Source organism: Carettochelys insculpta, chromosome 1 (assembly GCF_033958435.1).
Source record: "Carettochelys insculpta isolate YL-2023 chromosome 1, ASM3395843v1, whole genome shotgun sequence".
Taxonomy (NCBI): Eukaryota; Metazoa; Chordata; order Testudines; family Carettochelyidae; genus Carettochelys; species Carettochelys insculpta.
In genome coordinates, this window is record NC_134137.1 from 258850712 (window position 1) to 258875101 (window position 24390).

The 24390-nt window shown below is 42.5% G+C and overlaps 1 protein-coding gene across 2 annotated transcripts in view; it reads left to right on the forward strand.

Annotated features, from left to right (window-relative positions):
* The first annotated feature begins 2298 nt into the window (after window positions 1-2298).
* Window positions 2299-24390, forward strand: part of RERG (RAS like estrogen regulated growth inhibitor) — a 138659-nt gene continuing 116567 nt past the window's right edge. For both annotated transcript variants that reach the window (XM_074983744.1, XM_074983745.1), the window contains exons 1-2: window positions 2299-2420; window positions 5711-5883. In XM_074983744.1, coding sequence (XP_074839845.1) covers window positions 5823-5883 — 61 coding nt within the window. In that variant the 5' untranslated portion in view covers window positions 2299-2420; window positions 5711-5822. The remainder of the gene's footprint in view (window positions 2421-5710; window positions 5884-24390) is intronic.

Genomic DNA, 24390 nt, shown 5'->3' on the forward strand with positions numbered 1-24390 from the left:
TCCACATGAGAGAGACGTGGCTCACTGTGGAGGAGTTAAATGTGAAGTTAATTTTTATTTAACTTCTGCTCACTAAGTAGAGGGGGATGATTGCCTTCACTGCCATTTTTCTCACTTATTTGCATTAGCAATGTGTTGGAACCAGAACACAGGAGTGAGACTCACTGCTTTTTGAGGGCCTTTTACTCTGGTTTCCTGCTGTTACTACAGTATCCCTATGTCACTGGAGAAATGAGTAAAGTGGGAGATAGATGCGATCCAGTGAAGAGAACCTTTATCTTTTGGTTTATACACCTGGAGTCTCTTCTGAGCTTTGGCCTTAGCCTAAAAGATGTCCCTTGAATAAATCTCTTTGCCTCAATTTTTCCTCTAACCTCTGGGATTGAATGACACTTACCTCCTTCGTAAAACATTTTGGGATTAATAGAGGAAACTTACACAGACGTGAGATATTGTTTACAGCCTACAAAAGGTGGCTGTAACAGCCTGAATACTGCTTTATATTTCAGCTAGAGGGGACATGCAAAAGCTAGTTCCCTCACTAGTCCATGTTTCTAGAACTCGACACAGCACAGAGGAATGACACTGAATAAACAGGGTGAAAAAAACTAACATCCAAACGCTTTGAGATCAATTTCCTAGTTCATTTTGTAAGAGTTTTTCTTTCCTTCTTTCTTTCTTTCCACACCCCTATAGTGTTGACATTTGCACAGCTTGGAATGACTGGATAATTAACAGCTGACTGGGTAAAATCTTAAAAGCCCCCTTTTCATTTATACAAAAAATTCACCCATGTTACAGGAGGAGGAGGAGGAGGAGGATGACAGTCATGGTGTAGTTTCCCTACCTGCACCAAAGGTAGGTGGTCTTCTAATGGAGTAACTGTAGGGCTGGGAGAGAGTGAGTTCAGCCCTGCTGCTCATCAATCTTAATGTCTTGCATCTTAGAAAAATATTCTTAGCGGGTGTCATTATCTTCATTTAGCAGTGGGGAACGACAAAGGCTAAGAGAATGCAAGTGACTTGCCCAGTACCACAAAGAAAGTCAGTGGCTCAGCTTGTAAAGAAGGGTTCTGGTCTCAATATTTTTAAATTGGATACAGCTAAAACTTAAGAGGTGAGATTCCTCCCTGGTGTAATTCCATCTGTTTGATACCAGATCAGAATTTGGCTCAAGGTATCTAATAGGTAGCAAATCAAGTCATATGATTTAGTATAGATGGAACCCTGGGCCAGATTTACAAAAGCTTACTATCAAATACTGTACTTACTGCTTTGCTTAGCCCCATTAGGAATGATCTTGTAACCACTTATGACTAACTTTACTTAGACCCATTATCCACATGAATAAACCCATTGATTACAAGAGTGCATGTTTATGGACAGGATTTAAACCATTCACTTTAAAGGGGCTGCTCCTGGTAGTAAGCACTGCACCTAGTAGCAAGCACTTGTAGGATCAGGCTCTGTGAAATTCAGCCCTTTACTGCACATGCTTTTTTCTTGAATTGGATAGTTGTGGTCCTTAGGCTCATTGAAAGGGAAAAACTGTAGAGAGTCAGGCTGGAGTGCTACATAGGTTCTGAGAACTCCCAGCTCCTACTTACCTCAATCATCTTGTAAGTCAGAGCCTTAGAGTGCTCAAACTTTAACACTACTCGAAACCCCTTATCTAGAAACATGGCGTGGTTATAGTCTTTTCTCTTTAAGATCTGGCTCCAGCTCCTGGTCCTTCTGAAGGCTTTAATCTAACTCCCATGGCTTCAGTCCATGCAAGTGCAACCGATTTTTGCCCTGGCATAAATATACAATCATGTACATGTAAAGTCTCTGGATTAAGTTTCTAAGGCAGAAACCCTTCCCATCGTTCCCCTTTCTTGGCTGCTACAGTCATCCACAGCACTTCTTTTCTCTTGCCCCTGGGGTGAGTCACAGCTCTCATTGCTAGCCTAGGCATAGCCCCTCACCATTTTCTGGCGTGCCAGAACTTGTTCGGATCAAGCCAGCATCTTTCTTTCACTGGCTCTGGTAGGAGCGACGGGATGCCAGCCATTCAGAAGCGGGAGCTGTCTCCATTTGGCCGCCCCCCTGCTTTATAGCAAACCACCTCATCCTCACAACCTTTCCCCTGCCCTTTCCGTTCCGGTCCAGCTGCCTGCTCAGCTGGGCTTGCTGCAGTCCCAGCGCCGGAGCACCTGCAGGGGGCGCCAGAGAGCTTCCCGGGAGCTGCCGGAGCCGGCAGGCTAAGGACGCCGGCCCCGGGGCTGCGCGAAGTCTGTGCATTCTGCGGCAGAGGGGCTGGACGTAGGGCGAGAAAGGACTCGGGATGGCTGAGATCGGGCGCCCGCTCTGATCCCCCAGCACGCGGAGCTGGCCGGCGCCTAGGGCTGCCTCCCGCTGCTGCTTTCCTGCTGCGGAGAGGTGAGTTGGATGCACGAATAGGCATCCGGCTGGGGTGGGGGGTAGCGTGCCGATGGCCTGGGGCTCCTGCGGCGGCTAGAGAGGGACCCCGAGATCCAGCCGCCGCCTCTCCGCTTCCCAGCAGCAAACAAGCGGCTTCTCTCCTTGTCGGTGTCCGCAGCGGGGCAGGCGGGGTAAAAGAGGGTGGGTTTCCTGGGACCAGCTCAGACTTGTGAATGGGAAGGTATTAGCTGCGCGGGGGGGGGGGAGGGGAGAGGCACCTCTACTTCTGCCCCCTCCCCCCCCCGCAGCACACTGCCAGCTTGTTCCTCTGCCCAGCAGAGAGGGAGGCTTCCTCCAGCTGTCCCCCGAGGGACGCCCAGTCCTACCTGTTGCACTGTGTGCTCATCAGAGGAGCAGCGCGGTCTGGACGGATTCCAGGGGGAGTCCTGGTGGGATCATCGCCCGTGGAAAGCCAAGCAGATGCCGGCAGGAGGGGCTGAGGGTCAGAAGCCCAGTGAGATCAAAGTATCCCGTTAGGTCGCGCTGCAGATCTATGTGCCTGGGTGCAGAGACCTGCGGAAAATAGGCCGAGAAAGGAATATGTAAGCCAGTATTTGCTTATGAACGCGGGGACGGCAGGTTTTTGTGGCTGACTTAAACCAGTGTATGTACTTATGTATTTGTTTTAATGCCTGGACCTAACTGAAAAGGGAATCTTTGCTCATTGGGTTTTAAAGGCGTTCTCGGTGACAAACCAGCATTCATACTTTTCCCAGTGAGGTTGGAACAGGAAAATAGATACTGGATTTCTTTTGGAGCCAGGGCACACACAGTAGTGGATCAGTCTTCGAGTTTGTTTTATGGCAACACTGTCTTGTGTTCTCTCTTCTGAGCTAGAAATGGTGGGGGGGTCAGATCTGGAACTCCGTTGCTGGCGGGTAAATCAGGCAAAATCAAATTGACAAAGTTGAAGTCCAGATTGGAATCTCGACCGTATATTTTAGAGGTGGATAGGATGTATATATAGAAAAGGGATTCCTGAGACTCCGATATGCAGTGTGCTTTTATAGTCATCCAGAAATGTGTCCATCTTTTAAACAGTAAAGATCAGATTCTCACTGTAAGGTGATATAGCTCCATTGATGTCAGAACTAGTTCAGTTCACATGAGGTGAGAATCTACCCCAAGCTGCAAGAAGGTTTTTAGATTTGTCAGCAGTTCTGTGTATCAGAAACCTCAAACCAAGCCCCTAAAATGAGGGATTTTGTAATACAGATTGATGTAAGTACTCTCTTCTGCTAGCACACTGTAGCATTTTTGATTTCCTATATAAAGCTGAAAGTGAGAGGAATGTGTTGGCTGTATCATATTTATGCCTTTCTTCCCCAAGCAGAACCAGAGGAAGAAAAATAAGTCTTACTACAAAAGATTTTACATGACTAGGTGTTGACAAAGCATGCAACTGTGATTTCATTGGGTTAGAAATTGTATGTGTTCCTTGGAGTGAAAATCCTGTCACTCTCCTGAATGCTTATACAAGATGAATATGATGTGCTGTTTACCCTTCTGCCAAATAAGCCAGAAGAAGGAGGGCTAGGGAGGAGGGATAGTTCACTGGCTTGAGCATCGGCCTGTTAAACCAAGGATTGTGAGCTCAGTCCCTGAGGGGCCCACTTAGGGAGCTGGGGCAAAATAGATTAGGGAGAAGGGGATGGTGCTTGGTCCTGCCAAGAGGATAGGGAACTGGACTCCATGACCTCCTGAGGTACCTTCCAACTCCATGATATATATATATAGTCATATCCCTCTCTAAATAAAGTTCATTGGACAAGATGCACATAACATATTGTATACTGGAGAAAATTTAATAAAACAGTATTTTATTTCAAAAAGCTGTTTGAAATGTGAGATTGCTCTCAGGTGGGCATTGGTAATGTAACAATTAATATCATCAGTATTTTGGATTAAAATAATCTTACATCTTTCTATAGAAATATTGGAATATTGGCAAGTCTTTCTCACAAATAGCCTATGTCTATACTAGAGAATTTTGTTGACAAACCTCAGTGTCTGTCAACAAAACTGGAGGAACATCCACACACAGAATATGTTTTGTCAACAGTATGCCTCTCCCAGATGAGGAAAAGCACCTTTTGTTGACAGGTCCTGTTGACAAAAAAGATCTGTGGATGCCCGGCGGGGAAGGGGAGCTTCTCTCAACAGACAGGGCATCCAGGACAATGGGCAGCCTTGACTGCTGTGCTTCTGGATGCCTGTTTTGTCAAGTGAGCAGCTGGGCAGTCTGGCCACTCTGTCGACAGAGCAGAGTGTCCTCATGCTTGGCTCTAGTGTATGGCTGCATCTGTTGTCAGAAGTTTTGTCAGGAAATCTCTTCTGATAGTAACTTCTGCTGACAGATCGCTGCAGTGTAGATGTAGCCATAGATTTTTTTTTAATTTTATTTTTTGTGAAACATGCTGTAGAGTATGATGTAATTGGAGGGATGAATTACCCACAATAAATGGTAGTGGTACAATACTAATCATTTACAGTGGTTTCACCAATGGATCTCAAAACATTTTACAGAAGAAGGTAAATTTATTTATCCTTAAGTTCACAGATGGGAAAATTGAGGCACAGAGAGGTGATGTAGCACACTCAAGGTCATACAGCAGGGCAGTAGAGGTAGTAGGAAAATTTTGTATGTGGTCTTTATGTTATATAAACAGAAACTTCTGTGTCCCTTTCTAGCCTTGTGTTTTTCTGAGTATTTTCATCTGAGCTGAGTCAGCTTACAAAAGGAACTTTATGTAAAAACTTTGTTTAGTGGACTGGGCAAGACGCAAATAGTCGTCAACAGTTCTAAATAACTGCTGATGAGCAATTGAGGGTTTGGGAAGGGGACAGGGAGTTCAACTATCTGCAAACAGATTAATGAATGCTTTTGGCTTTCAAATATATTCTGTAAAATAAAATTCATTAAAATTAGTTTGACCAAAAGTAGTTACATCATATAAGCTATCCCAGTTGGCTTTAAAAATAGTACTAGTGAACCTTATATGGCATTACAAGTTGAGCACTGAAGATTATTGAGTAAGAACCTTTGTTCAACAGAGTTTCACAGGGACAAGTCTCAACAGTTGAGCTAAAAGACTAATGTGATATATAGTCTCCACAATTGGTGACAAACACTAAACATTTCAGTAGTGCCACCTCAGTGTTTGAGGGCATGAGTGTATGCTTTAAATGCAGACGTCGTTAGGAAGAATCTGAGTTCTGCATACTCACTGTTTTACTCCACTTTCAAGTTCCGTACAGAAGTCATAATGATGTGGTGAAGCTGAACACGGCATTTGGGAACCATCTCTCTGCTCAACTTTGGGCCAGCCAGTAAATTGTCCATCGTTCCATTTTCCCACCATGGCTAAGAGTGCGGAAGTGAAGCTGGCAATCTTTGGTAGAGCTGGCGTGGGGAAGTCAGGTATGTTTGTTTGTTTTTCTTTGGCCTTTTATCGAGAGGCTTTTTCCTCACTTTGTTCAGTATTTTCAAAACAAGCTGTTTGCGAATGCAAAAAGCCAGATGGGCCTTACTATGATTTTATGTGTTAACAGTGTGACTCATGCAGAGCATCATAGAAACCAGTGGAGTTATGGGTGTAAAGCTGGTGACTGAGAGACTGTAATCAGGCACTTAGTTTTCAATTTAGGTTTCCATACAATTTTTGAGACTCTAGGTTCTGCAAAATAATAGGACTAGTATAACAATAGAAGTGACATCAAGCCTAGTTTTTAAAGTCAATGCAAAGACTCCCATTGATTTCCATGGGGATAGAAATGGACTATCCGTGTTTAATTTATCTCCATATAGCTCACTCAGATAACGGTATGGTGCTTATGAGTTTTTTTTAAGTTAATTGTACAAAAGGATGTTAGAGACCAGGTAGAGTAATGCGCTTGTCCTGAGCAGTACTGAACACTGCAGTTCCTATCAATTCCAATGGGGATTTCTCGCACTCAGCTACTCCCAGGATCAACCCCTGAAAGTGATGTGGAACAAACAACCAGTTGTGCAATATCACAGCAGTTTTCACAGGATTCTAAAGAGGACCCAGTCAGGTCAGGGTAACTATTTGGATGACCCAACTTTGCTCTGTTCTGAGGATAAAGCAACAACTGACTATATTTATATCATCACTATTTTGTGCCCCTCCCCCCCCACAAAGGGTGGAGGAGAAACAGCTGGTGTCTGTTGTACATAGACAATCCCTCCTCCTGTCTTCCTCTTGAAATTAATAAATGAGCAAGTTAGATGAGGAGTCACAGACCTTCTATCAACTTCATTGCCTAGGGAACAACTGAACCCTTTAGTGAGATACACACAAAATTCATCAGTCAACTTGACTGGTCTGCTGAAATGAAACAAATATCCAGCAGGATGTGACAACCTCAGTAGAAAACAAAAGTTTAAACACCCACCTTTCCCACTGACCTATTCATTCCAGGCTTGGTTTTCTCAATGATGCTGGAGAGTCTGACATCAGAAAGTTTACAGGAGATGCACAAATTGCATTTAGAGCAGTACAATGGTGCATTTGTAGACATAAGGTGCCCAAGCTTCCTTGAGTAGCTTTGTAGTCTTGCATTCACTTGACAGCTTTAGGGTCATTTCAGTGTGGGTGCATCTACACTTGCATTCCTCTTTCAAAAGAGGTATGCAAATGAAGTAAATCGAAAATGCAGATGAGGTATAAATTTGTGTATTTGGCATATTCATATTCTAATATTTATTTAATGGGAAGAAGGATTCTTTCGAAGATGGGGTTTACTTTCGAAAGAGCAGTGTCTACACTGGAGTTCTTCTTTCGAAAGAAGCTCTTTCGAAATTAGACTATGCAAATAAGGTGCAAATATATACAAATTTATACTTCATTTGCATGTTCAATTTGTCTCCTTTGCATACCTCTTTCGAAAGAGGAATGCAAGTTGTGGACGCACACTATATGTTTCAGGCAATGGAACCAGAAGGCAAGGCCATCTCTTAGCCTAATTTACTTCCTGTGACAGTATGGAACCTTGCAAACTATAAGGCTGGCCCCCACAGGTACTATATTGTTGCTGTTTGGTTGAAGTGTGAGAAACATGAAGTTACAGTGTGTGATTTAAGCACATAGGGGTAGATGATCAGCTGTGGAAAAGAATGCAGTTCCATGGAAATCTATATCAGTTCACAGCCACTGAGGATCAGGCTCATAAACATTATTATTGTTTAATTCACTTGGAACCAAATATACTGCTTATTCCAAAGATACCGTGCCAGGACAATTTCAGCAAAATAGCTCAGGTCCACCAGACTACATAGGGGGAATGTACATGGAGTGAGACAGTTTCAGTGATCCTATCACATAGGCAACACAACTTGAATCACATCTATTTACCTAACCTAGCACAGAGGGTGCTTTTAAGATAAAAACATGATAAAGATTTAAATTGCCTTATCTGTGTTTCTGCTAAGTGCTGCAATAAATCTGCCTTTAACTTTCTACCATTATCCTATGTAAGTTTTGCAAGTCAGTTTGAACAGTGAAATAAAGGCAGTTATTTTCACTTTTCGTTTGTAGTCAAATTCTGTTTATGGTTATAATTGCCTAGCATGATGCTCTGTTGGGATTGAGAATAATGCCAAGGAATTTCCCTTCTCAGGGTCCCATCTCACAGAAGTCTTTTTCCAGCAAAATTAATTTCCCCTCCACACAGACAAAATATTTCTCTTCATATGAGGTTTTGTAACTTTCATAAATATTTAAACATTCAGTCAAAAGCAATCAGCAGGGTCCTTCATAAGAACATGTAGCAGGTGGGTGGTACCATTTTCACATGTGGTCTTCTCCTTGTGGCTTTCACTATGCAACTCACTACACAACTACACACTGCTCTGGCAATTGTTCCCCAGTGTGCTAATTTCAGGACAGCTTCACTGAGTGGGAGCAATACTGAGAATATTATTGTTGATCCGTTCTAAGCAGGATGAAAGACAAAATGGTCCCCAGCGAACAACATGTAGAGAGGCCCAGGGTCATAATGTAATCTCCATCTCTGGAGTGTTAGGATGTTTCTCCATCTCTGGAGATATTTAGGAACAGGTTAGATAAATGTCTATCGGGGTGGTCTAGACAGTACTTGGTCCTGCCATGAGTGCAGGGGGCTGGACTCGATGACCTCTCAAGGTCCCTTCCAGTCCTAGTATTCTGATCTATGAGATGCTGCCTTAGTGGCTTTTTCATGACAGAGATTCCTGAGAGTGTCCATATAATTTTCCATGAAGATATGTGTCCGTCTTATGATATGTAGTTCATGAGATCCTGGTTCTTCTGACTGTACAGTACTAGACTTGACTAAGCCAGACAGTGAGAAGTTAAGCCAAGTTCTAAAAGCCAGAACATGACTCAAGACACTGGAGTGGACCAGATTTATATGAAGACAGAAATACATGTGGCAATAAATTAGAATGTTATGATTTCCAGAGAATCATCCCAAAACAATGTTACTGTTTTTTTCTCTTTTTTGGCTTATCCTTGTTTACCAAGACGTAACCAGACATTATGTTCCAATCTGGTTTAACACTTCATCGGCTTTACTCTACTTTAAAGCAAAACATTTGCAAAATTACAGAAGTACATTGTAATGTCCTGGAAATATTCCCCTACCAGTTCTTGATAGGGGTTTTGGAATGAACAAAGCTGTGGTAACCATAAAGATTTTTTTTGCAGAAGAAGTAACATTCACTGGGACAGCACACTTTGGGAGTTTAAGGTTTCCGTCATGCATCAGTGAAGCCAATGGGAGTTTTCCCACTGATGTTACTGGCAATAGGATCAGGGCCCTTTAATCTGATCTACATAGATCATATTAATAGATCTACATAACATTTAATAGGATGTGTTCAGCAATACTTCCTATTCTTGCCTATACTTTTTTAATTCAAGGCTCTCACAAAGGTGTGAAGGAGTATGAGTAATGAAGTCTCAAAGAGCCAAAGCCACATTAAAAACATTTCTACACTTATCAGAGAGGTGGCCATGTTAGTCTGTAGCTTCGAGAACAAGAAGAAGTCCTGTGGCACCTTATACACTAACAGATATTTTGGAGCATGAGCTTTTGTGGGCAAAGACCCGATGCATCTGGTTTCAAGAGACCATGAAGTCCTTGATGCTCACAAGTGAGAAAGTTGCTTCCATGCAAGAGTATGCAGAAACTATATTACATAGATGGAAATGTTTATATAATGATGCACAAAACTTTTCGAGCTGAAAGAAAACTAGTTCAGAGAGCACAGGATTTGCTGCCCTAGAAAATGATGAACATATTTGATGTTTTCATGGGGGTTGCATTTCCAATTAATTCCCCACTAGGGGAACTGTGAGGCAGGTCAATTAGTGGAGTTGTCCTTGCTTTACAGAAGTGAAAACTGGAGCAATAGGAGAGCGTGCCTAACTTGTTCCGGGCCACACAGTGGCTATGTCTACACTACAGTGGTCCTTCAAAAGAAGTTCTTTGTGAGAGTCTCTTCCAAAGTAAACTTCTTTCAAAAGAGAGAGACCACACACAAAAAAGCAGATTGAAAAATCAATCTGCTCTTTCAATAGAGAGTGGACACACCCCAGCTGCTCTATCAAAAGAGTGGGCCAGGAAACACCATAGACCATAACATCTGGCACCATGGATGACTGCTTTTTTGAAAAAAGGGGGCCCTGGGAAGTCTACACACATTTTTTCCTGAAAGAATCTTTTGGAAAAAGGAGCTCTTCCTCATCCCGGAGCAAACGAGGGTCACCGGAAAAAGTGCTGCATTCTTCCAACTTACTATCAAGTGAATTCAGTTTGGGTGTAGATGCAAAGTGGGAATTTTTGAAAGAGCCCTGGCTGTTTTGAAAAAAAACTTTTCAGTGTAGATGTAGCCTGTGAGACTGTCAGGACCCTATTTGCAAGCTCCTCATGCCCAGTTTCATGCTTATTCCTCTTGGCAAAATCCTTCTCCTTATAATCCCTGAAGCCAGATGCCCAGGGTTCTGGGGTGGTGGTGAACCCAAGCAGCAGATGTACATTGGAGGTGGGTTTAGAAACTTTCGGAGTGAACCTGAAAAATATCTATTCAGTGCAGTAACATGTGGGAACAAGTGAAAGCCAAAAAAGCAAAATGGATTCTTTATTTGTTTACTGGAAGAGTGCTGCAGCCTATCGACAAAAATATACTTGGGCATCGTCCCAGAAGAATGTGTAGTCTTTCACTCCTGGGTAGATTTTTAAAAAAACCCACAACCCCACAAAAGTGGGGCACCAGAGCACAGTGCCAAAGAAAATGCTGTGTTAGCAGAGTTCTGCAATAAGCTATCTGATTCCAGAAACTATTACTTAACCCCTGACTGTACTGTAATGGTTGCTGCATTCTGGCATTAGCGGCATGCCAGAATCAATTCCTACGTTAGACAATTTTGCACTGGTGAGCTTCTGGATGCATTTGTCCCCTTAGTCCATTTCTGACAGATTCCTTTCCACACACATCTCCTGAAATTTTATTTTAAATTAAGAAAAGTTTGATGGACAGCTGCTGGGACCACTGTAATTCACGAGAGGTGGAAGGGGAGTGAGGGAAGAAAAGTCATGTCAGTGAAACTACGTGCACTGACTGAGGTTCTGGTCTAGGAAACTCTTCCCAAGCTGGTATTAGAAGCCAGATCACCTGCCTCCCAGCACTGTGCTACAGACACATCACAATCTTTCCCCAGGCCATCATGGGTGCTGAAGATGAGCTCTTCTTCACTCCAAAGGACAATTAACTTATTCCCTGTGACATGAGGATTGACAGCTTTTGTAACATTAACAAGGAGATGCCATTCTTATTGAGACCTAATCCTATGATTTAAGCCTATTAGTAAGTTTTGTTTTATTGTTAAAAAGTCTAAATCAGAAGCAGAGTGTGCTTCCAACTTGGATAGAGATGTGACACTGGAAGCAGTCCTGATACCAGTAAGGAGTTGCTGTAGAAGTAGAAGGAAAAGCAGCAAAATATGACACAATCCAAGGTAGTCAACCTGCCATATTTTAAACCTTTTATTGGCTTTTAAAAACAACTCCATGATCTGCTGATGGTACCTTGACTAAAGAATTGTTCTTGGCTACGTGGCTGTACCAAATCTTGTGCTCTGACTGTACATTAGCTAGGATAGACAGACCATTGAGGAAGACACTGGAAACTGAGCAGAAAGTCACCAGTTCTTGAACCTATAATGGGTGAAAAATATGCACACATGTCCTCCTGGTCTGAAGGAGAACCGTTCTGGAAAGACTCAAAAAGCACCCATCTTCAAAATTGGTCCAGGCTCAATTTTTCAGATTGAGAGGAACAAAGCAACCAATAATTTGGAATGGCTGAGGGCGGGGGTGGGGGAAGAGAACTGTTTGAGGAATATTGATGTTGGCAAAATCTTGACAACCCTCCATACATCTGGGGCACTCCCATTGAAATGAATGCAATTGTTACCTAAGTAAGGTAGTTCACATTTGGCCCCTGACAAATGCCTAGCTACCATAAATTCTCCATAGAACAGGTACACAGACAGAAATCAGAGACCAGGTGGTGAGCCCCTTCATCCCAGGTGAATGCTCCTAAGAGCCACTGTCCAAAAATATAATAAGGGGGCTCACAATCCTCTTCAGACTATCTGCCCCCAGTATCTACATATAATGCAATGTTACTTGTGTAATATCTCTGGGACACTTTCTCCCCTTTCCTATAGAGACTATGCCTTAGTGTAGACATACAACCTAGATTGCAAACTCTCTGGGGAAGGAACTGTTTTTCCCATTATTTATCTGTACCGTCCCTGGCACCATGGTGATGTGATCTTTGATCAGGGTTTTTAAGCACTACAAGATACATTAACATGGTTTTACACAGAGCCCAGTGCATGCTGGGAGAGTCCTGTGGCAGTTCAGCCAGGACTTTGGGAATACTTGTGCAGTATGGACATTAACCAGCTTTGTATAGTTATCCTCATTGTGGAATCTCTGTGCCATGAGGTAAAAATCACCAGTTCCTTCTATTTCCCTTCTGTTTGGGAAAACAAGCATGCTTTATAGATTCATTGACTTTTTAAGTCAAGAAAGAATCATTATGATTGTGCAGTCTGACCTCCTATATAATAAGGGCCACAGATTAACAGGCGGATGGAGTCTACTACTGGGCGTGTTTTGAAGTAAAAGCTCAATAAACATCCATTTACAAGGATAATTTCACTCACAAGGTACAGTAGGCTAAAAAAACTTTGGAGGGAACAGCTCCTTCTTAGGGAGTTAGTAGATTTACTGCGTATCAAACAACCACCAGCACTAGGTGTACGTGGAGTACTGTATTTCCTCATTAACTGAATTGATGCAATGACAATGCATTGCAGTTTGCATGTTCCTGCTATTTATCAATGTTTGGACTGAGTTTAGAGGAGTTTATCCTCCCCACAAGCCTGTTCTTTTCCACCAGAAGGTTTACATTATGAGCCTTAATAGTAGACCTTTAAGAGTTTCATGGTAGCATGTTTGAGTCACATAATTTTTCAGCAGTGGAAGCAGAAACAATCTGAGCAAGTATTGTTTTGGGTACCTTAACATCATTCTCTTACTGCTACTATGGGGAAGATGACTTGCTGTGTAGAGGACAAAGGGGTACAGGGGAGTGTGTGATTTTCAAGGCTAGATGGAAGTAATCCATTAATGTTCTGATGCTACTTTTAGACTTTCAAAGAGGCTTCTGACATTTGTGCCATACAAAAGGTTGGAAAAATAGTGATGACTATTGGGTTCTCAGTACAAGGCTTTTAGCAAATACAGTCATGATTAAGCATCTTGAAGCTGGATTTTGTTGTGGCATTTTTCTCTTTATACCCTGTACTGCTGATACGTGATAAGAATGTTTTGTCCTGTGGGGGTAGGAGGCAGAGAGGATTAAGAGGGGATCTTTATGGTACCGGGGGGGTGGGGGTGGGGGGGGCAGGTAAACTTCATGTGTAAAGAGAAATGAGCTAGCAGTGTAATTTCTAGACATCTATGATTACTTGGTTATTTTTGGCACTTTAGGCATATAGGCTATTAGATGCAATTTTTCTTGGCTATATAGCATATTGATTTATTTAAAAATATATTTCTTATGGGGGAGTAATGATTTTGCAATAGTCATTCCAAAAATGCTTATCTCAAAAGCACCCTCAGACCTCAAGGGACAGACCAGCACAACAACCTAGCTGATTAATACACCAAAGGGCGTAGACCTTACTAAGATGAACCGTAGGGTGGAAAGCCACTATATAACCTAGTGTAGGTCTGGAACATAGATGTATACTTCATAACCTCTGATTAGAAGTTCTTTAGGGAAAGGCACTGGATTGCAACCCAGGAGAGAAGAGTCTGATTTTTGTCTCACTCAAAGAAGCTGTGCCTCTCAGCCTCTGCACTTCAGTTCCCCAGCTTTAAAACAGGACAGTTTTGCCTCACGGAGTGTCGTAAGCATAATTATATAAATATTTGGAGCATCTCAGACACTAACATGATGGAGACCATATAAGTAGGGCAAGAACTGTGTCACTATTCCACCTCCCATAGAGCTGGTGTCTAACAAATAATGACCGCTATGGATCTATTTGTCTCCTTGCTTCTTCAAGATAGGATAAGTGCTGCCGGGACAAGCCATGTATGCTAAAAGCTTCTTTGAGCAGGGCAGAGAGAGAAAGACAGAGGTGAGAGTCTGTTGTGCTGATGGAAGCACTGCGCCTCAAGGAGAGTTCACACTGAGGCTGGGCAGAACTGGTCTTTGCTCCCCTTCACAAGGGTGCCACCAATGCTCCCTTTCAGACACAGTCATCTGGGCAGACTGCCCAGATGAAGTAGGGCTATGGCTGTGTGCCCAGCTCAAGGCCAGTTACAGTTCAGCCTTAGACAGAGGAAGTGAGAAATGGAAGTGATATGATGCCATTTAATCTATCCCTAGAGAGATAGTGCAGGATTGTATATTGGTACTCTCACATATTCTGACCATTCTTTTTTAAGTTACTTATAGAGCATCTATTATTCTTCAAAGACTATTTCCATAATTACTACTTTTCTCCCTTACAGGAATTCCATGCCCTGTATTATGTAGGGAATCAGCACACAGGATGATGCTTTGGGACTTTAAAAACCAATTAATTGAATACACCTCAGTATGAATGTTTCCTGATCTCACTTTTCCCTTTGTTTAATTTCAATTCTTTACTCATGGCCACATCCCCTGGGATCTCACACTGAACAATTTCCTTTCCCTTGTGGAGATTACATTCTTCAGATACATAGAAATGGTCATCATTTCACTCCATAGCTATAATCTGCTCATCATCACTCCTTCATTTTGGGAGAGCTGTTTTTGCAGAGAGGAGAGAGAAGGACAAAGGTAGAACTCCCATGGGCTGATGGAGGCGTTAAGCCCTGTCCAGGCAGAACCATTTTTTTCTGCTCCTTTACAAGGATGTCACCAATTCTACAATGTGACCATAACATTTGTAAATTTGATATTCTCTGAACACCAAACTATTAAAGATCGTTTCTGTAAGATGAAGTTGAAAGAAATGCATTCAACTTTAATACATGTAAGTTCATGATATAATTCCATTAAGGTTTTGCTTTTGCTGTATCTACACTTTGTAAAACTGTCATGCAAACCCTGATTCCCATGGGTAGCATCCCTGAAATCAATGGAATTACTTGCACAGCTAAGACCCGTTTGCATGAGTAAGAATTGATAAACTGCGGTTCTGAAATGAGAGACAGATGCAAACTGTTCTTTACACTCAGCCTAAGCTCAGCAGCTGAAAACCTTGGTAAAGATAAAGCACTAGTAAAGACTCATGCTGGTAAATGGATCTCATTAGTTTTACACAGTCTGTGAGATGGAATTGTCCTGAAGCACAAGTCCTAAGTGCTCAGACAGAAATGGTCTCACAGGGGAAACTCCAGGAATGGCCAAGCTTGGGGAGAAAGTCTGAAGTCCATATTGTTATGATTTCAATTGCCAATAAAGCTAAATTCCAGAAAGGGAACAAGTTTGGATAAGTCTTTGGAGCCAGAGGGAAAGTTCACCTCTTTATTTATAAAGCTGAAGGCATAGGATATGGGAAAGTACAATACTGATGGGTAGAGTAATGAGTGAGTTTAAACACAAGCAGGACCAAATTTTTGCATCTTTCTTTGCTTCCTGAAATTCACCAGATACAAACTGTAGTGAGCAAAGAGGAGACCTTTTTGAGTGACAGATATTTTCAAACAGAAGTGAACCATTGCTGGTCATTGCAACTATTTTGTTGCTGCCATATTCGTTTATAGAACTTATGATCTGGTAGAAAGTTCTTGGCTGAATGAAGCTGTTCCTTGGACAGGTGTAGCATTGGGGGATTTCAAAAGGTGCAGTTTAAAAAAGTCATTCTGCCAAAGGGCTGAAAAAAGTAAAGTTCAAGTAATTTCTATTTGACTTTGAACAGGTGTGCATAGTCCTATTTCTTTAGGGCAATCAAGAGAGTGTTTGTTTGTTTTTGGTTTTGTTTTGATTTGATTTGTTTTGCTTTTTTTGTTCGTTTTCTGTGATAGATTTTCTGTAACGCACTAGGAGATTCTTTCCACCAGACAGATGCTATTTTCAGCTGCTTCTCTGGAAGGCTAGTTTACATTTTTCTCAGCAATATTCCACAGTTGAAAGGGATTGACAAATATCTGGAGTCTGACCCAAAGCCTGTTGAAGTAAATGGAAAAATTTTGGGTGTGCAGGCAGATCCATGGAAAGAAAAGAACAGTCACTTGTTTTTTGGGTTCAGTGCCACTCTCTGTCTTTCGTGGGTGACCATCTGTCCTGTATTTGGTGGGACAGTCCTGTATTTGGGATGCCAAAAAGGCATCCCTACTTATTTTTAAAAGAGACTCATTGTCTGATATTTGGGCCCCCCTGCCTCACCTGCTGACCTTTTCTGCTGCAGCTGTTGGCCGGGGAAGACATGGCTGCCACAGCTGTGCCGCTTCCCTGGGGCTGCTTGAGGAACACCGATGGCTGCCACCTCCTTCCCAGCTCCCTGGAGCTTGGTGGAGGCAGGAGGATCTGCCCCTCCCTCAGCATATCTCCCTGTCCCATATTTGGGACAGGGAGATATGGTTGCCCTAGCACTGATACTATCACGGATGTGGGCTGACCAGTGGGCAGGTAGGAAGTCAGACATAGTCTTTTGTGATTTTGTGGAAGGTTCCCCAAAGAGTTTGAACTCCAAACAATTCAATACATATTACATCACTGACTAAGAAGAACAAAACAAAACAACCTTTGTTAATCTGTCTACTGTAGTACCATTCAGAGGTTTGTTTTAATGTGATGTTATCCTCAACTTATTACAATCTAACTTTTTATTTTAAGATACTTTCCATAGGAGTGATCCTGCTAACACACAGAACCTAGAACTCCTATCATCAGAATTCAGTTCAGTTTCCAGTAATGAGCTGTGGAATGCTCAAAGTCTAGTGTGACCATATCATCAAAGGTGTGAAGTGGAAACTATATATCACAAAAATTCATGGAGCTGAAAGCCCAGATCTCCTGATTCAGAGTTCCAAGACCATTTTCCTCAGTAAGCAATCTGATTCAAATAGTTATCTGTAATTAGCTTCTAGGGGGATATATTTTAGACTTCAGTATAATAGGGAAACTTAATATGCACTTAATACCCTCAGCTTTTAGAAGCAAAGACTTATGAAGACACAGCCAGTCATCACAGAAACAGAAAATATATACTTCCAGTTTCACTCCTGTATGTGGATTCTCATTCAGCAAGGGTACCATATTTCTGGTCCCATTTCACAAATGCTACTGTGAGGGCATTAAATGATCCAGGAAAAGGTGATCTGTTTAGAGATTTGTACTGTTCATATATTCAGCTGGTAGTGTTTTTTATCACAACACTGGTATACCCTCTCAAAGAATGACAAAGGACCAGGCCACTTCAAGTGTAGAGGTCCCTGCTCAGCTCCAGGGCTCCGAAGTATCTAACTTTTCGTCCACAGGGTCATATGAAAACCAAAGAATATATGGAAGTGAACACTTGAGACATTTATTTATTAACAATTAAGTCATTATACCAACAGCATATATATTAAAACTGTATCTTTAATTGTGAGTGTCTGCTGCAAGCAAAACTCTTCATTTTAGGAATACTTTTCTGGCTTTGCTGTTTGCAAACTCATTTATAATTGAAGAAAAATCTAATTTACATGCAACATCACTGTTAATGTTAAGACATGTGAATCCATTCAAATGCTCTTGTTCCCTTATGCAACAATGATAGTTCTTTACTTCTTTTAACACGTCGAATGTGCATACACCTGAAGCCACTGATTCAGGGAGACTGACAAAAATACATAATGCATAATGAAATTGTGATATTAGGAAATACAGTTGACGGGCTGAGATTGAATATTTCTTGAAGCAGTTCTTTTGGCTTGCAGTCTGATTTAAAATTGGTGGAATGTATACATTCCACAGACAATCTCCTCACAGACATCTCTTGAAATTTTGTTGTACGTTTGTTGAAACTGTTCAGACACTGAATATAAATCTTCCTCATTTAGTTCTCTGAACTCCCAAAGGAATCCAAAAAGGGTACAGATTTGTTACAGTGATTCAAACTGATGTGTAAAACCAGATTTGATGAAGTTAATAACAACAAAAAACCCCAGTCAGCCAGATGACAACTCAGATGTGACCAAAAAATTGGTCATGGCCAGAGGTCCCACAAGGATTCAAATCACAGGGCACCAGGTTTGTTTTGGAACAGGAGAAACTAACAGCAACCACAAAATGTGTTACTTGCCCTTTGGATACATAAAAATCTATGTGATTCCCATATTTTATTTTTAGTGGCGATTACTGTCTGTGTGTCACACTAATCTTCAGTCTTCAGCATTATTGGTGGAGCTGGCACTACCCACTTTAATTAAAGCTGTGCAAATAGCAAATTTTAGTTTGCTGGACATCATAAAAGAGGGGTGTGGAGGGAAATGTTTCAAGTCAAAACTAAAGGATTTCTTTTCGTGAAATGAAAAGGCACATTACTTTCTGTTCAAATTAAGTGCCTTGTTTGAATTTTTAAAAAGATTTAGTATTTGAAAAGAAATTGAAGTAACTTGTGAAGCAAAGTAATTTTGAATGTAAAGAAATCAAAGCGTTTTATTTAAAAATGAAACAAAACATTTCAAGTTTGGGGGATTTTGGCTGGTTTTCTTTTTTCCCCCTGAACAAGACAAATCAATGAATTCAAACACAAACTCGTGAAATGTTTCAGTTGACCCAAAACTGAAGTTCACTCCATGGGTACAGCCTTGGCTGATATAATCTGCATTGCTTGGTGGGGTGTGTGTGCGCCTTTTTTGCACCCCGAGTGACCATGTCCCATCAACTTAAGCTGTAGTATAGACAGGGGACAAAGGGAGCACTTGCACAGGGCCCCTTTGAACTGCTACGGCAGCGCTGCCCCTCCGCATGAGTTGGGGTGTGGGGACAGCATTATGATCTGTGTGGTGCTACAGGCTAACTGTCTTAGGCTCTGCCCCATCTGGGGCACAGAGACAGCCCCCACTCGCACCTTGCCCCAGGGCCGATGGTGGCTGTCGGCCCTGCTGGGACAAGCCCTAAATGCCTAAGTCACTTCTGAAAATGACACTTAGAAGCGTAATTCACTTAGCTGCTTTTGAAAATTTAATCCCACCACAGACTACCCCACCGCGTGGCTTGGAGGCTAATCCAGTCTCCAGCACACCAGAGGTGTTCCCCCTCCAATGCTGCATCTATACTATGAGATAAAGTCAAATTTATTAATATCAGTTTTGTCACTCTGGAATTTATAAATTCGATTTTTGACTACTCTCACCTATCCACTTGCTCCTCACCAAGTCAACTTATTGCTGCCACACTCAACTGGCAAACATTGACTGTTGCAGTAGTGCATTGTGGGAACCTATCCCACAGTTTCCTCAGCCTTGTAGCATTCTGGGTATGCTCCTGGCCTTGGACATCATCTTTCCACATTGCATTTACCTCATTCCCCACCCGTGGTAAGCAAATGTCCTTTATTCCCAGTGAAAGGAAGGAAAAGTAGTGCAGCCACAGAGATGGTAAAAAAGTTAACAAAAATCTCTTTCTTCTGTAACTTAATTCTCAACTGGCCGTCCACTGACCATCCTCCACTCCTTTGATTGAATCCGATCTCTGAAAATAACACATGGACCAGGAAAAGTTTGAAGAAAGAGAAAATAGGAAAGTTTTTGAAGAAAGAGAGTTGCTGAGGGGAGGATCTTTGGCTTTTCAGTGCACTACAAGGCTTCTGTGCACAGGCTGTGTTCTCAAATGGCCATCACTGACTGTCCCCCCTCCTGTGATTGCATCCGATCCCTGAAAATGACATAGGGACAGACTGTATTCACAAAGTTAGAAGAAAGAGGATAGAAAAGTCTAGGAAAAAAGATCTTTGCCTTCCCTCTTCACTTCACAGACATTGCCAACATGGGAGATGGCAGTGAAATCTCATATGCTGAATCTATAAAGGAAGCAGGAATCTCAACTGGCCCTCCCCCCTGTGTTTTTGGGGGGTCAAAGCATGAAGACCCATAGGAAATGTTAGGAAAAAAGATTTTTATAGCAGAAATATCAAAGCAGCAGGTGTCTGCAATGGACAGCAAGCCCACCAAGATTTTCTTTTTTGTGTGTGTGGGGGGTTGGTCTGCAGCTGCAGAGCTGGTGGAAGCATTAAATAGTTGAAGTGGTCCCCCTGACTGTCTTAGCCACTGGAGGAGAGTTCTGCCTCAGCAACAGCGATCTCCTAAGTATGTTATCCGCTGCGGGGAGACTCCTCCCCGGTGGCTCCTAGCCCCTGAAATTCTTTCCCCACCAGGGGAGACTTCCCCCGGGTGGCATCAAGCCCTCAATATCTTAGCTGCTGGAGTAGACTTTACCCTGGTGGCAGAAAGGCCCTAAAAATATTTTTGGTGGGGAGGACCAATTGAAGTAGTCCCCACAAATATCTTAGCCACTGGGGAAAACTTCCCCCCAGTGGTTGCAAGACCCCAAAATTCTTTCCCACCCTTGGAGCCCTAACCACATGCAAGCCAGGACATGGTGCTGCCTGGCAGCATGGTCAGCACCAAATGGCAGGCACATCCTTTTATAGGGTCAGGAGCTACCCACATGATGTGGCTGAGTGGGTGAAAGACCCTGACTATGTAGCGCCTCGGGGGGAGGGAGCTCGCTCGCACAAATGTAAACCGCTGAGAAGTTTCTCGACGTGTTAGGCAAACACAACCCCCAAAACAGTCTTGCTGACACGTGGTGCGGCAGGACAGCAGCTGGTACCAGGCAGCACAGAAAAAACTACCAAGTATAGAGATAGAACCATGAACTCCCTGCAGGGGCTATCTGTAATGGGTAGATGCACTCACAGCACTTCTTTATTCGACCTTTTGAATGTGAGCTTGACACTATACCCAACAGGTACTGACGATATTGTAATATGGAGATTAGTGCTCCCTAAATCGATCTAATGGTGTTTACAGTGAAGACAGTCACGTGGTAATATCGAGTCAACTGCTTTAAATTTGAATTTATCTCATAGCATAGATGCAGCCCAAGACAGCATTAATGGAGGCTGTCAGAGGAAGATTCCATTGACTACTCATGCTGTTTGGATAAACAGAGCCCTCCAGTCTGCAGGACTTTCAAGTCAGCCAGCACCTTTCCCCAGCACTAAAAATAAACTGAACACCATGATGAGATTTCTCTCTTTTCAGTCAAAAAAAAAATCCTAAATCCAAATAGATCTTGCTTTTTTGGCTGTTCTGAAGGTGACTTCATACTCGCTGCATTTGGCGTAGTCCCAAAGGAGACTGGAGTACAGGCTCCAACTTTTGAACAACATGAGGGTTATACAGACAACATGTACTGAGAAAGTGGCATGCTGGTAAGAAAGTAAAGCCTTCCTAATAAGACCTCTTCTTATCCCCAGGCCTCTTAGGGACTATCAGAGTTTCATATGTTTTTCCAGTCAGTCCAGTGGCCTACATAGAAACCATTCCAAAACAGTTATATTCCCCAAACTTAACGCCTCCCCCACCCCATTTTTTTTGGACAGACACACAGAGTTCCATTTTCTTATGGCCTCAGAATGATCTTTTTTTGTTTGTTGTTGAAAGGTTTTCTTTTTAGTGCAAAGGCTGAGATGCAGTGCCCAAGGAAGGCATTGAGAAGCTGTACTGGCAAGATTTCATATAGTGAATATGTTACATACATTTATATAATGTAGCTGCAGATCTAGCTGGTTTTATTGTGCATTAAATTAGTCTTAGGGATGTATCTTCACAGGACTCCCTAAAGGCTCCTGAGAAAGAAAAATAATCTAAATTCTTTGCCCACGATTTCAGTGCTGGTCACTTTCCAGATTCCTGTCAACACTTCAGATGTAACTAGAAACAAAACCACCTTTATTTTCTAAGGCTGAGATATTAGCCCTTTCATGGATCCAATTAATCACTATGTGGTCATTTAAGCCAGTGCATAATGTGCACGATATGTTACTATTTTAATTTGGAAGCATGTTCTGATAAAACACAAAGCGGGGCGAGCGAAACAGAGAGTGTGGAGAAGCAAAATTTTGCAGCTCAGGCTCAACTGTACCTGAACCTGGAGAACAGCAAACTGAGTCATTTAAAATAACAGGCCTGAACAATGTGCTCTTCCTATGAGCCAAGCTCCCAGTTCAAACCATTTATAGTCTCTCTACTTCAGACTGGAAACAAGAGTGTTGCAGTCTTGAGAGTGATTGATCTAATGGTATTTTTTCCATGGCCCAAAATGAGAATTACCAACAATCCTACTCCCAGCAAGTTTTATAGTTCAAAACTGCAGACTCAGGAGATTCAGGTAAATTTTGGATAATAATATATGCCTCAGGGAGTGTATCTAGACTCAAGCTTTTGTTTGGCCATTGCTAAGTGAAACCCAGGGGGGGCAAAGGCACAGGTAGGAATGTAGCCCCAAGATCGCATGTGCTGCAATATCTTAATTAAACTCAACCTTTGTTTACTCAGGCCCTTAAGCATGTGGAACTGAAAACCTAGCAGAATTCTATTTATAAGCAAGTGCCACTCTTCATGACAACCACATAGTTAATCATTTTTTCTGTTGCCTAGAGTAGCTGGTATGTGGGACAAAACTCTTCCAGTTGTAGGCCAGTGTATGTAGCAATTGTTGGTCTGCTTCTTGACTGGCTTACATCTTGAATAGTTATTTATACCTGATGTAATTTTTACACTCACTTGACGCAGAGGCAAATGACTGCATAGGTTAGAAACTGGAAATGAAGCAGGGCTATTGAGTTGCCTACCGAAATAATGCAGAGCTCAGAGATGTACTGCAAAGTATCTAAGTGGGCTTTTACAGCCCCAGTGATGGTTAGTTAACCTATAAGCCGGTGTCTGCTGTAACTGTTGCAAATAATGCAAGCTAGCTAGTCACACATAGCTGTATTACCACAACTGGTAAAATGAAAACAAGTGTAATGCTACCTGAATGGAGGCAGTTGTGGTACTTGATTACTAGTAAACAAGAGGTTAACTCAGAACTTAAGGTTTGTCTACATTTGCAATAGATTGACAAAACTTTTGTCATTCATGGGTGCTTAACCCCCTTCCCCGTACAGGCAAACAATAAAAGTTTTGTCATGTCGAGTGTGAAAGTTGCTTTGTTGGCAGGAGCTCTTCCTTGCTGACAAAGTGAAAGCCGCTTGTGGGGGGTCAGAAGTATTGTGTTGGCAAAATTGTTGACAGTATTCACACACCCTGACTTTTAGCTCTGACTGCTAAAAGATGTGTGGTATAGGCATAACCTTAATTTTCCACTGGACAGGCACTCAGAGGAAAGTCTCACAAACAACAATAGCAAAATCTAGAGCAGATACCATCCCTAGATCTCAAAGAACTTCACAAATGAGGTCAGTATAATTATCCCCGCTTTACAAATAGGGAAACTGAATCACAGAAAGGAGAAGTGACTTGATTAAGTTTGCAGAAGAGAAGAGTGAGGGTGATTTGATAGCAGCCTACAACTTCCTGAAAGGGGGCTCTAAAGAGGATGGAGAGAGGCTGTTCTCAGTAGTGACGGAAGACTTCAGAGGATACGACTAACTGTCCTGTGGCTGGCCTGTGCCAGCTGATTCGGGTTCTGGTTAAGGGGCTGTATAATTGCAGCATAGATATTTGGGTTGCAGCCAAGGTTCTATGACCCTGCAAGGCAGGAGGGTCCCTGATCTAAGGCTGATTTCCAAGCATAAACATCTATACTACAGGTAAACAGCCCCTTAGCTGGAGCCAGAGTTAGCTGGCATGGGTGTAATTGCAGTGTAGACATACCTACAGTTTGCTCTGCGCCCCTGGAAAGCAGGTGCCTGATAAATGTGATGCTGCTGGAAAAAAGAGTGAACTCTCATTTTCTTGTCTCCCTTCCAGGGTGGGGACTGAGCTGCTTTATCCACTTTCTCTAGGGTTTCTTGGGTTTACCCTGGCACTGCAGCTGGCAGAGTCCACTCAGATAGACATACTCCAACTTTGATCAGACTAGCAGGTGAAAGCAGAAGTGTAGTCCTGTCAGTGTGAGATAGCTGTCCAGGTACAATCCCTAGGTAAGTACTCAGGTGGCTGGTCACTACACTGCTATTATAAGCCGTGTCTACACGCGCACACTACTTCGAAGTAGCGGCACTAACTTCGAAATAGCGCCCGTCATGGCTACACGTGTTGGGCGCTATTTTGATGTTAACATCGACATTAGGCGGCAAGACATCGAAGCCGCTAACCCCATGAGGGGATGGGAATAGCGCCCTACTTCGACGCA